Consider the following 12,892-nt stretch of genomic DNA (forward strand, 5'->3'; position numbering starts at 1 on the left):
CAAGGGGAGGAGAGTATATGGGTCAGGACTCAGTGGAGAACAGAAACCACCAAGGTATTTTAAGAAGAAATGGAGCTACTATAGAGAACTTGGTGCTTACAGAGTTGCTGCAGCAACTGCCTCTTGACAGTCTTCACGAGCTCGCTTGCCAGGGTAAGTAGCCAAAGTGCCTTTGCCTCACTCCTGCCCTTCAAATCTCATGCAAATGCATCTGTTTGGCAGAACTGCATCTGCATCCCACCCCCTAACTGCAAAGGTTATCTGGGAAATGTAGTTTTTAGCCTTCCAGCCTTTGCAGTACAGGAGGGCACTGGAAGGAAATGCTGGGTACCAAGCGACCGTATCCAGCCATGTTTTTCTTTATTTCAACATCTGAGAACTGGTAAATCCACCAACACGATTGTGTATGGATTATTAACAAACACTGATTGGGCAAAAGGGCCTTATTGCCACCCAGGCTTCCTCCTACCTTCCTCTACTTCTTTTTACCTGGAGATGGAGGGATTGTGGACTCAGTGATTCAGAACTGATGTTTGGAAAATGAAAGCAAGAACAGGCATGAATTATTGAATGACTGAGATCCTGCTTCAGGACTTAGACAACAGAACTGCTCTACGGAGAGAGTCTCCTTGGGAAAGGGGGTTATTTAGTAACACACAGCATTACAACTGGAAAGAACCTTAGAAATAATGTTTAGTATTTTCCAAAGTGTGTTCCAAAAACTAGTTAGATGCACATAATGCTTTACTAAAAACAAGAAAGAATTCAGTGGTCAAATAAGTTTGGGAAACATTGCATGTCGTCATCTTGAGGAACCATAATCCATATTAACACAGCAGAGGCTCCTGCAGTAAGGAATGTGCTTCGCTTTAGCTTACTGGTTTCCAACTTATTTGGCCTCAGAACTTTTTTTTTTTTTTAACAGAACGCCTGGTAACCTTCTGAGGACTTGGAGTTCTATGGGATATACGCTGGGAGGATTGGATCTAATCCCAGTTCCTCTTCCTCCATATGGAGAAGCTGAGCTCCAAAGCAGTAGATTTATTCACCAATGATCACAGAAATCAGGGTGGTAGAGCTGAGAATAAAACCCAAGACTTTGGATATTTAGTCCAAAGTTCTTTCTTCTTCTTCTCGCTGTCTCATCTAATGGACTTCTTCATTTTTTTTTAAAATTAATTTATTTTATTTTATTTATTTTATTTTTGGCTGCGTTGGGTCTTTGTTGCTGCACGCAGGCCTTCTCTAGTTGCGATGAGCAGGGGCTACTCTTCGTTGCGCTGCACATGCTTCTCATTGCGGTGGCTTCTCTTGTTGGGAGCGTGGGCTCTAGGTGCGTGGGCTTCAGTAGTTGTGGCACATGGGCTCAGTAGTTGTGGCTCATGGGCTCTAGAGCGCAGGCTCAGTAGTTGTGGCTCACGGGCTTAGTTCCTCCACTGCATGTGGGATCTTCCCGGACCAGGGCTCGAATCCCTGTCCCCTGCATTGGCAGGCGGATTCTTAATCACTGCACCACCAGGGAAGCCCTGGGCTTCTTCACTTTTAAATCTCTAGGCATCTTCACTAAAGCAACAGCTGCTGAGAGAAAGGCTACTCAAGGAAAATCATACTTTGTCAAATATCCCACCAACATGGAAGGATCCTTTTACCCATGAGTCCCCACAACCAACATTATCACAAATGACAAATGGGGAGAACACAGAGAAAGTCAACCACTTAGCATACGTTTGCCCCCAAATAATCAGTGTTCTGAGATCAGCTGGGATATTCTTGGACCCTTCATTTTTCTGTTTACCAAAATGTAGACCATCAGGAAATGACACCAGTATATTATCTATTATGAAAACAAATTACACCCAAATCTAGTGACTTAAAGCAATAACCTTTACTATATCTCACATAGTTTCTATGGGAATCTGGGAGGGGCTTAGGCCTGTGATTCCGGTGCAGTCTCTTGTGAGGCTGCAGTCACAATGCCGATCAGGGATGCAGTCATCTGGAGGTTTCCCTGGGGTTGGACCATCTCAGAAGTCACACACTGTCACTTCTGTCATATTCTATATTTATCAGAAGTGAGCCACTATGTCCAGCACACACTCAAGGGGAGGAGAATTGGGCTCCCCCTTTTGAAAGAACAAGTGTCAAAGAATTTGTAGACATATTTTAAAACCACCATACCAAGAAAGAGTTGCAAGAGAGAAGGATGCTAATTAAATGACCAAAAAACAAGGCAAGTTTTGGGGGTAAAAATCCTTTTAGGACAAGAGCAGGTGTCAACTGGAAACTCTGAACGAGATGAAGAATTTAAATTTGCATGGGACCTGGAGTCCCAAACCGAACCACTGGCACAGACATTCTTGAGCTTCTTGCAATAAAGAACTTCTGAATAAAAGAACTTCTGAAAGAAAACTTCTGTTGCTGCCACTGTGACTAGGAGAATAGATGAAGGATTTGAATCAAGGATAAGCAACTCCAATGTTCCAATGTTTTGACTTGTATCCTTCCAAGTTAAATTTTCCTTTCTTAAGCCTTTGAATTTTCTAAGTGTTGCAATATCCCAACGTGACCAAGAGGGTCGAATTCCAGCTCAAGTCTTCACATCTTTTCTTTATTCTTCTGAAGGTTTATACTCATTCTTCTATGCTATCTGAAAGCAAGATATCATGATCTAATTGCTTAAGAATTTATTTCCAAGTAGATGCTGGCAGAGTCTGAAAGTTTCAGAATGATCAGACAGATCATATTTCCACTTTAACCCAAGATTTTTTTAAATTAAGAAACAACAACTATGATCCCCCCCAAACTTTCCTTTATGGCACCTGGGGTATTCTGTCCACGCATTTCTTGGACATATGGTAAAGATAAGAGGATCTCTAGGACTCTTCTAATATATTTGGGAGCTAAACAACAAACGGATGCATATAAATACAGTAATCACAAAAGTGGGATTGAGAGAGAGAAATGGGTGAAAACTACATCATAGCAGTTCAGTGAGATGAAGTGGATTTATTGAGGAAAATATCCCGGAAAAGATGAACCTTCCCCTGGAACTTAAAATGATTCTAAATATTTGAGGGCAGCTTGGGCAAAGGCTGGGAGATAAGAGAAGGAAGACTGAATGTTTGGGCCGTCAGACAGATGAGAAAAGGGTGGGCCTGAATATAGTGGGAGATGAGACTGGAAGAGTAGGGTGGGGATGGTGATCAAGATACATTTGAACAAACAGCTGCAAAGAATTTGGTGTGGGTGGAGCAAATCCTTTGCAGGAGTTGAAAATGTTTTTCAGTATCCTGCTTCCCAAAGCAAAACAAAACAGGGCTTTCCCATTAACAGAGACTCTTAGAAAGCTGGGCCTGTAGGGAGATGTGGGTTAAGGTTCTGCCTGCCTCCCAGGGCCCTATGCAATCATGGTCGAGGCTGGAGGTCCAGCAGCTGTATATGGAGCACAGGCTAGAGAGAGGCCATTGACTGACTGACTGATTGACGGATGACTCATTTGTTCATTTATTCAACAAGCTCACAGTGAATGCCTTTAGGTTTGAGAGGCAAGTAGGATTAAATACATTGTTCATGGGACTAAGACAAGATGGCAGGCAAGTCTCGATTTATTCAGCATAAATTTCATTTCTCTCTTTCTTTTGTGTGGAAATTATTGAAAGATTTTCAATGAACATTTACTGTGATCCTGCTCTGTTTGTGTCAGGAACTGTGCTAAGTGCGGAGGATGCCGAAGTGACTGAAACATGATGCTGACGAGATGACAACAAACTTAAACATGTAACTTAAATATTTCCTCTTCTGCTTCTGGCTTTTGCTTTGCCCAAAGGGGAGCTATTTCTCTTGGAAGAGAGTGGACAAATGTGTAGCAGGTGAACAGAATCGTGTTTGCGTTCCAGCTGTTGCACCAGCTGTGTCACAGTGACAGTGGCCTCCACCTGTCTCACTCCTGCTTCCGCCAGTTCAGAACCAACTTATTTTTATACTCATATCATGGGACAGCCCAAGTGGTGATGGAAGTTCTTTAATGCTGGATTTGGAACCGAATGCATTCTGGTTTCTGGAAATCCATGTACTAAATGGCTACTTCCACAGCAACAGACACAACACGTAAAATGCAGCAATAGTCCATAGCTGCTGGTGGTGGAGTCGATCCCCTTATTTCGAAGGAGAGGAGGAACCTTGGACACAATGAAGGGTTGACCCAAAGTCATCTGACAACCTAGAGGACAAGCCAGGGCTACTCAAATCTCCTGGCTCTGATTCCATGTTCTTTTTGTTGAGGCAGTCATGACATCACCCACCAAACGAGTGCAGATTTTAATCTCCCTCATTAAGAGGCCTGCTGGCTGTACGACTCATGCATACGCATCATGATGGTTCCTGGGTGGTTGACACTCATCACCCTCTGACTTCATTTTTTTTTCTTCCTTTGCAAGATGGTTATTGCCCAGAGCCAGCGTCCCTTTTCCAAAAAGTGAACATGCCAGAAGGGTTTTTGGAAACTGCCTTGATATCTGTCAGGAGCCAGATGATTCGCAGCAATGAACCAATACACATAACGAGGATAACTGATTGGATTACCAATTAGCCACCTCCACCTCTGGAGGGTGGTTGGAAAGAAGAGAAAAGGCAGTGTTTAGTTTGGGCAAATACCAAGAGGACTTTATCATCCTCATCAAGACATCAGCACGGCACATTAGGCCTCCTCCAAGCCATTCCATGGGAACGTCTCTCTCCAGATGCTCCAGCAAGAGCAAACTTGCTATGCAGACATTGGGTTATTGTGTCTGAGTTACAGAAGCATCCCTGGGTTCAGCGAGAGGGGAGAAACTGGTTGACTTGCATCTGTTTTTAATGATGTCTCTGCTGCTGGGGAGTTTTGGAAGCTGCAGGTAAAATCTTCCCCCAAGAAAGCGAGGCTGACCTGGGATGTATCATCTTACCTTCACCCGACAGAAGCTCCTTGGTTTGGGTAGGCCTTGGGAGGGACAGGCAGCTGTTTTCTCCATTTGGACCCAGCAAGAAGTGTCCCAGTGTGGGGTCTCTGGGTTTTTCTTGAAAATAAGCACAAACATGGGCAGTGTTAGCACCAGTGCAGGGGAGGGAGACTGAACCTGGACCGTGCTCCCTGAATCCCCAGCGGGCAGATGCCGGTGTGCTCAGGAACTTGCCAGGGTGCAGGGCCAGCCCCACGCCTGGGATTCGGCAGAGCAGGGCCAGGGTTCACGCCCCATCATCTGGAGTCAGTGTGGGATGAACAGGGCGGGGCTGCCACAGCCTACGACGTGCCTTCTGTGAAGGTCTAGAAAAGGGGGAATCCTCTGGTTTCAGGCAGCCCTCCAGGCACAAGGTGAACCTGGAGGGGGCACCTTGTGTGAAGGAAAGGGAGCCCCATCCTCCAAGTGTGTGCAGCCCAGCTCCTGGGCACAGGGCTCGGTGGTTCCAGCCTCTGCTTCCTGCTCTGTCACACGCCTTTGTGCAGTACTCAGCGGCACAGCTGTGCCCTGTGGTTCAAGTGCTGGGACTGCTTAGTGACTCCAAGGGGCTCAGGCCAAGGAGGAGAAGGAAGCTCTATTTCTCTCAGTTGCTTAGAAATATTGAGGGTGTTTCTATAACTTTACCTTCCCCATTTCCAAGGCAAAAAGGTCAGGAGTAGAGCTGGCAATCAGCCACAGTGGATGCTTACAAGTGTGTAAACACACATATACGCAGAGGCATCACACACACGGAAACACACATACTTACACCAAGGTGTGCACTCACACGTACATATATACACACTCACAAGGCACGCACACATATGCAGGTGTGCCTGCAAGGACACACATGTATCACACATGAGGAAGGACACACAGCAACACATGTGTACTTGTTCGCAGGCAGGCCTGCATGCCTGCATAATCACACATACATACACGAGCACACAAGTATACACATGTACTCCCATAGCTATATAAGCACACACATACCCTAAGACACACGTGTGCCCCCATACACACATTCATTTACACACACTCAGCCTACACACTTGAGGCTTCAGGCTGCACTCGTCATAGTCACAGCCCTGGCATTCATTCTAATCAGGTTCTCCTTTTGTAAGGGTGTCTAATTCGGGGTGTGTGTGTGTGTGTTTGGTGTGATTTGTTCTGGGCAATGCAACCTCCTAGGAATACCCTTGGTGGTGACGCTACTGTACCTAAAGTTCAGTTCATTAGCTCCATATTAAGAGAGCATCATTGCCATGCAAATATAAAAGGGAGGAGGTTGTAAGAGAAATGTTCCATTTGGAAATAGTTTGTAAGTTTCTTTGGAGAGAGAGAGAGAGAGAGAGAGAATTTGACTTTGACCATTCCAGCCTTAAACAGAGGAGCTGCAAGCACATATGGAATTATTGATCCATGTATTGAATTTATGCTTACAAGGCTTCAAATATAAATAAATGCTTGGGTCGAGGCAGGGGGAGCGCAAGCGAGCAGGATTTAAATAGTGAGGCATCTGTCTCTGAGCGAGCCTGGGATGGGACGAAAGCTGTGGTATCTGTTGTCTTCTTGGTAGCTCTCAGTTGCCACATTCCTCTCGAGTGTGAGCTTCTCTAGGCCCTGAGTGTGATTCTGTTGTTAACAGAGATACTTTGTTCACATTGTCTGGCACCCAAACACACACCAGCTCCTTCAACTGGTGCTCAATCAGAGAAAACCACCCATCATCCGATGAGGGAGGAACAGCTGATTGGGCTGCACTTTCTAGAAAATGGTTTGTTGGTCTCCAGCATGGCCCCTCCCTAAGGGATTTTCAGGGGTCATTTGGACCCTAAGCAACTTTTGCTTTATGTGCTGCGTTTAGATCAAAGCCCCCATGGAAGCTGTTATTGCACTGTCTTAGTTTCCTCCTGGACTGTTGGCTCTTAAGGATAAGAACTCTGAGTGGGGCTAAGTCATAGAGGGTGTGGCCCTGCCTGCCTCATCCTTCAGTAGAAATCCAGAGTCCTTTTCTCTCTGTGTACAGGCCTCAGGCTCTGCCCTGGGCCGGAGGGTGACTCCTCCCCGGGGACTCTTCCTGTTGGCAGCGTCCCCAGGCTCCCTTGCCCCGTGCAGGGTTATGGCTCGGTGTTGAGAATGCCTGGTAAACCCAGTAGCGAGTCTCCCTGCTGAGCGCAGGGAGCTGTGTCATCACACGCTGCTGCCAGGAGCGAGGAAAGCACAGAACAGCTTGGCAGTGCCTGTTGGTGCAGAAAACCCTTAAAACATGTACTGACTCTTGAGGAATATGCATGGTGACCGTTAATCTCACTGACAGCATTGGAAACACTGCTGATTCCCTTTTTTCAATGGGGTGGCTTTCAGACAGCTTATGTGTGGCCCTGGAGGATGATTAAAATGAGCCCAGAGCCACAGACAAGCCAAGAGGGTGCATCCGTGCACCCCGGGAGTGATTACCTTGTCCTGCTGCTGGGAGTGCCCCGCCGGCCCGTCTCACATGGTGGGGGCCCATGGGGCTGCTGTGGCCTGATGTCCTGGGGCTGTCCAGGCCCCTCTGGCTCTCTGGACCTTTTCTTCCTTCCGTCAGGGACAGTGGTGGAGTGCCAGCCTGGGGTGCAGCATCATCCTCTTCAAAAGCAAAAGGAGAAAAAGTACGAGTGAGAATTTGAATCAGTAAGAAAGTGAAGGAACCTCTTTTCTAATTCTGTTGCTGTGGCTCCTAGTGTCTAGGATCACTGATTCCCCTCACTCTCAAGTTTGTCTCTCTTTTCCAGCCCTGCTAAGGAGCAGAGGCCGGGTATCTCCCACAGCCAAGGTGGGATTATCTTGGCTAGAATAGCAGCCCTACTGTTGGGGAACCTCCAAGAACTGGGAGGAACTGAACAGTGGTTGTTGTTATCCTCATCCTATTGATGGGCTCCTGAGATAGGAGATAGACTAGGGAGGCTGCAAGGTCCTTCCCTAACTGGGGAGACCCCAGCGTTAAAGCTCATGGGACTATTGGCTACAGAGTTCCAACCACAAAGCAATTTTTCTAAGCAGAACCAGTGATCTCATGGCTCCTCCAGGTCATAAAGTACAAAGTAGCCCCTTCTAGATGGTAGTTAGAGGGTAACAGGATGGATGATAAACGCAAAGCACGTCTTGACCTCAATCTTTGTTCTTTCTCTCACTCTTTCCCAAAACAGGCTCTGCTCTAGGAGCTGCTCTAGGGAGGGCAAAACCTAATTTTTAGAGGGTAATCTAAAAGCGATTGGGACCTTGTCTTAATCTCAGAGAGAGTGGTCTTTATTTCATGTTCAACACACTCTTGGTGTTTGTGTTTAAAGGCTGGCTTCACACACAGTCTCCAAGTATCACAAGCTACTTATTTACAAAGGGAAGAGGTGTCTTAACAATGGAGAAAGACATCTCTTTAACCGAATAATGAAATTTAACATCACTTATAATGGAACAACTTACAACAAAGGGAATTAATATAAAGGGATATTTTGTGTCCCTTGATGTAATGCACGGAGAAGCACACATCACCAACATGCCATTCTTGCCAAAAATGTTTGATCTGAATCTAATCATGAGGAAACAAACCTAAATTGAGGATAATTCTGTAAAGCAGCTAGCCTAAACTCTTCAAAAATGTCAGTGTCATGAAAAATGAGACTGGGGAAGTGTTCTAGATGAAAAGATTCTAAAGAGATGTGACAGTTAAATACAATGTATGATTCTGAGTGGAATCCTGGATTGATTGGGGGAAAAAAAACAACTGTAAGGAATATTACTGGTGTAATTAGAGAAATTTGAATGTGGACTATATATTAGAAAAGAGTATTACATCAATGTTAATTTTCTTGAATGTGATAATTGTACTGTGGTTACAAGGAGAATATCCTTGCTCTTGGGAGATACGTGCTGATAAGGGATGAAATGTACAAAGTCTGCAGTTTAGTCTCGGATGGTTCAGCAATAAAATAAAATATGTATGTGTGTATGTGCGTATAAAAAATCTGGCTTCATTTTTATGATATGAGAAGTGAAACAATCCAGAGCTAAGCCCGTAAATGGGTCTGTGCAACCTCTGGGGCGATGAGAGTCCCACTTACTAGTTCTAAACACCCTTGCTCCAGGGACCCCTGTGTGAGAAAGATTGCCATGAAAATCTTGCCTCTTTAGACCTTTTTTTTTTTTTTTTTTTTTTAATGCATCTACTACCCAGTTGAGTCACACACTGAACTAACCAAGCTACCAGGGACTTCTTAGCCCAGCTTCCTCCTGGCAGGGTAGCAGAGGATGGACAGGCTCTAGATACTGGGTCCCCAGTGAACATGGCAGCTCAAAACAAGTGGAGGACAGTGTGAGGTGAGCAGCACCAAAGATGAAATTCCCTGGTGTTGCCCATCCCTCCTGGTGGCTCAGGCGGTGCCCCTGACGTTGTGGTGCACAGGGGCAAAGCTGCTTTCTTACCTGTCTGCACACAGAGTGACCCTTGCCATATGAGGATTAAAAAAAAAAATTATTATTTATTTATTTATTATTTATTTGGTTGCATCGGGTCTTAGTTGCAGCACGCGGGATCTTCGTTGCGACATGGGCTTCTCTCTAGTTGTGCCACGCGGGCTTTAGAGCGCGCAGGCTTAGTTGCCCCGCGGCATGTGGGATCTTAGTCCCCTGACCAGGGATCTAACCCGCGTCCCCTGCATTGGAAGGCGGATTCTTAACCAATGGACCACCGGGGAAGTCCCCATATGTGGATTTTTTTTTTTTTTTTTTAAAAACTTCAAAGTCTTTAGGATGATTAACTCTCACTTAAGAGACATGGTAAACAAGCCCCTGCCTCAATAATCAAAGGACGTTCTCAAAATGGAAATGTCTCAAGAACATCCTGACCTGGGTTCATTTTTTTTTTTTTTATTCTGAGAGGCCGTGCAGTATAATGAATAAGAGCACAGATGCTGACACTGGAAGGCCTCAGCTCCAAGCCCAGCGAGGCCACTTACATCTGTGTGACCTCAAACAAGTCACTCATCTCCCAGGGCTTCAGATTTCTGATCTGTGAAATGAGGGTAGGACTGTTGTGAGAAGTAAATGAGATAAGATGTGTTAAAACCTGAGGCCAGTGCCTGTCACTGAGGAAGAACTCCTTAAATATGAACGTTCATCCTTCTACTTCTTCTGATTACCACCACTCAGAGATCACCTAGCATTTGTGATACCGTCATCTTGCCCTTGGGGAAGGAGCTTCAGTTTTGTGAAAATATAGAGCTTTCTAAATATGGCCCGTTGTTTCCAACCTCTCAACACATAAAAATATACACTTTGATGCACTCATATGTATAATTTCAGATGTTTTGAAAAACTGGAGTGATGCCTTTTGTTGATATTATGAACTTCTCATGAATAGTCCCAAATAGATTAGAAATGAAATTCCATTGGTTAAAAACATGGGAGAAACTATAGAGCGTGCAGCAAATATGTAGTAAGTTTGGTGCTGTTTTACATCTGCAACCAGGAAATACTAGTAGGGGGTTTGATTTAGTGAGTAAGTAACTTGTGAGCTAGACAGGAAGTTGGTTTCACTGCAGCACTTTGGTTAAACCAGCTGCTGCCTGAGCAGAAGCCATCTTCAAGTGGCCGGGGAGGAGTGGCCTCCCTTCTAGCCTCTTTTATTAAAAAAATTAATTAATTTATTTTTGGCTGCGTTGGGTCTTCGTTGCTGAGCGCGGGCTTTCTCTAGTTGTGATGAGTTGTGGTGCGTGGGCTTCTCATTGCAGTGGCTTCTCTTGTTGCAGAGCACGGGCTCTACGAGCACGGGCTCCACAGTTGTGGCTCGCGGGCTGTACTGCACAGGCTCAGTAGTTGTGGTGCACGGGCTTAGTTGCTCCACAGCATGTGGGATCTTCCTAGATCAGGGCTCGAACTCGTTTCCCCTGCATTGGGAGGCGTATTCTTAACCACTGCTTCACCAGGGAAGTCCCTCCAGCCTCCTTTTTATGGCTGAGGACCCTGATGTGTCTTGCCTGGCTCTCCTTTGGATTGAGATCCCTGTGGGTTGCTGGAGGGAAGGAATAGCTACCTTGAGGCAAGAGTGTGTCCCTCCCTGTGTCTACTGGGAGATGTACTGTTAATTCCCTTGGTCTTTTCAGGGGCACCTGCTTCAGGGGAGGCCTCCATAAAGGCCTGGACTCTTCTTCTGTTTCTGGTGCTGACTCAGAAACAGGAGCACCTAGGAGAGACAAAGAGAAAGCCAAGTTGTAGTAGACATCTGTGGTTTTTGCCAGCTCTCTCTTCTTTTTGGGGACCCATCTTTCTCTCACTCAGACCATGTGGTTTGGGTGGTCCGTTCCCTGACTCCAGGGATGGGCAAGTGACTGAAGCCTGGCTGACGAGAGCACCTCATTGCTTTAGCCACCGTGACTGGGTCCGGGGTGGGCACATAGCCCAAGCCTGGCCAGTCACAGGCAATTTTGGTACTTTTTGCAAGAGCTTTTAAGAGGCATTATCCTCTCTTTTTAAAAATAAATTTATTTATTCATTTATTTATTTTTGGCTGTGTTGGGTCTTTGTTGCTGAGCACAGGCTTTCTCTAGTTGCAGTGAGTGGGGGCTACTTTCCTTGCGGTGCATGGGCTTCTTATTACCATGGCTTCTCTTGTTGTGGAGCACGGGCTCTAGGTGCGGGGGCTTCAGTAGTTGTGGTGCATGGGCTCAGTAGTTGTGACTAGTGGGCTCTAGAGGGCCGGTTCAGTAGTTGTGGCACACGGGCTTGGTTGCTCCGCGGCGTGTGGGATCTTCCCAGACCAGGACTCGAACCTGTGTCCCCTGCACTGGCAGGTGGATTCTTAACCACTGCGCCACCAGGGAAGTCCAAGAGGCATATTCTTTCTACCAGGGTTAACAAGTTGTCATGGAATTGCAGGAGGCCATCTTTACCACCACATGGGGACAATGTGCTTGAGAGGAAAGGCTAACAGAGCTGAGAGACTCAGACAAATAGTGCCCAGAGGACATTTTCTGAGGCCTGGATCCAGCTGAGCCTGGAGTTGGCTGGTCCTTGCACTATCCAATTACATGAGTGAATACATTTCTTTTTTTGCTTGCGAGAGTTTGAGTTAGGCTTCTAACACCTGTTACTGAAGGAGTCCTCACTGACATACAAAAGAAGGAAGAACTCAATGGATTCACTTTCTGTATATTTTATTCCTATTTTTCATTTGTCAGTGTGTTGGCAAGCTCAATGGATCTAATAGGTTTAAGAATCTGGTCCATGATGGCCTGGTGACCTTCCTTCCAGGGTCATCATGGGAGATAATCAGGATTTAACCAAATCCTGCAAATAGGTCTGTCTTTGTGTATATTAAGCATGTCTTTTTTTTTTTAATTGGAGTATAGTTGATTTACAATGTTGTATTAGTTTCAGGTGTACAGCAAAGTGAATCAGTAAGCATATCTTTTTATTCTAGTGTTTTGACATCTGGGACCTTACTCACCCTGGGGAGGCTGTCCCTCCCAGGGCTCGCCAGTTCCTAGAGACTGTAAAGGACCACCTGCAAGTGCACATTTCATATGGAAACCAATAAGTCTAGAGCCCCTCCCCCCCTCCCCAGCCATGACCTCCTTAACACTTCCAGGCCAATATCCCCCTGCCTTAATGACCCCAGGGCCAGGTACCAGACAACCAGGGACAGCCCTGATGCACAGAGCCTGCCCAAACTTTTCAAACTAGCCAATCCCAAACCGGCTTAGCCTGGTTGCCCTGCCTCGCCCATTCCTTCCTGCCAAAAATGCAATAAAGACTCTTGCCCATCCCACACGCCCCCCCCCCACCCCCACTCAGCCAGCCCTTCTGCTTCCTAGCTGACCCTGGTTCTTCTCCATGTGGCCTCGAGGGGCGTGGCATGCTCTCTCCTCTTGCGAACT

At 46.1% G+C, this 12,892-nt stretch overlaps 1 protein-coding gene across 1 annotated transcript in view; it reads right to left on the bottom strand.

Annotated features, from left to right (window-relative positions):
- Window positions 1-12,892, bottom strand: part of KIAA2012 — a gene marked incomplete at both ends in the record, with an annotated part of 111,906 nt that overhangs the window by 72,017 nt on the left and 26,997 nt on the right. The window contains 3 exon segments of the mRNA XM_082658188.1: window positions 4,944-5,054; window positions 7,437-7,607; window positions 11,050-11,199. Of these exon segments, the coding sequence (XP_082514314.1) occupies window positions 4,944-5,054; window positions 7,437-7,607; window positions 11,050-11,199 (432 nt within the window).

This window comes from Grampus griseus, assembly GCF_964374135.1.
Source record: "Grampus griseus genome assembly, chromosome: 7".
Classification (NCBI taxonomy): domain Eukaryota; kingdom Metazoa; phylum Chordata; class Mammalia; order Artiodactyla; family Delphinidae; genus Grampus; species Grampus griseus.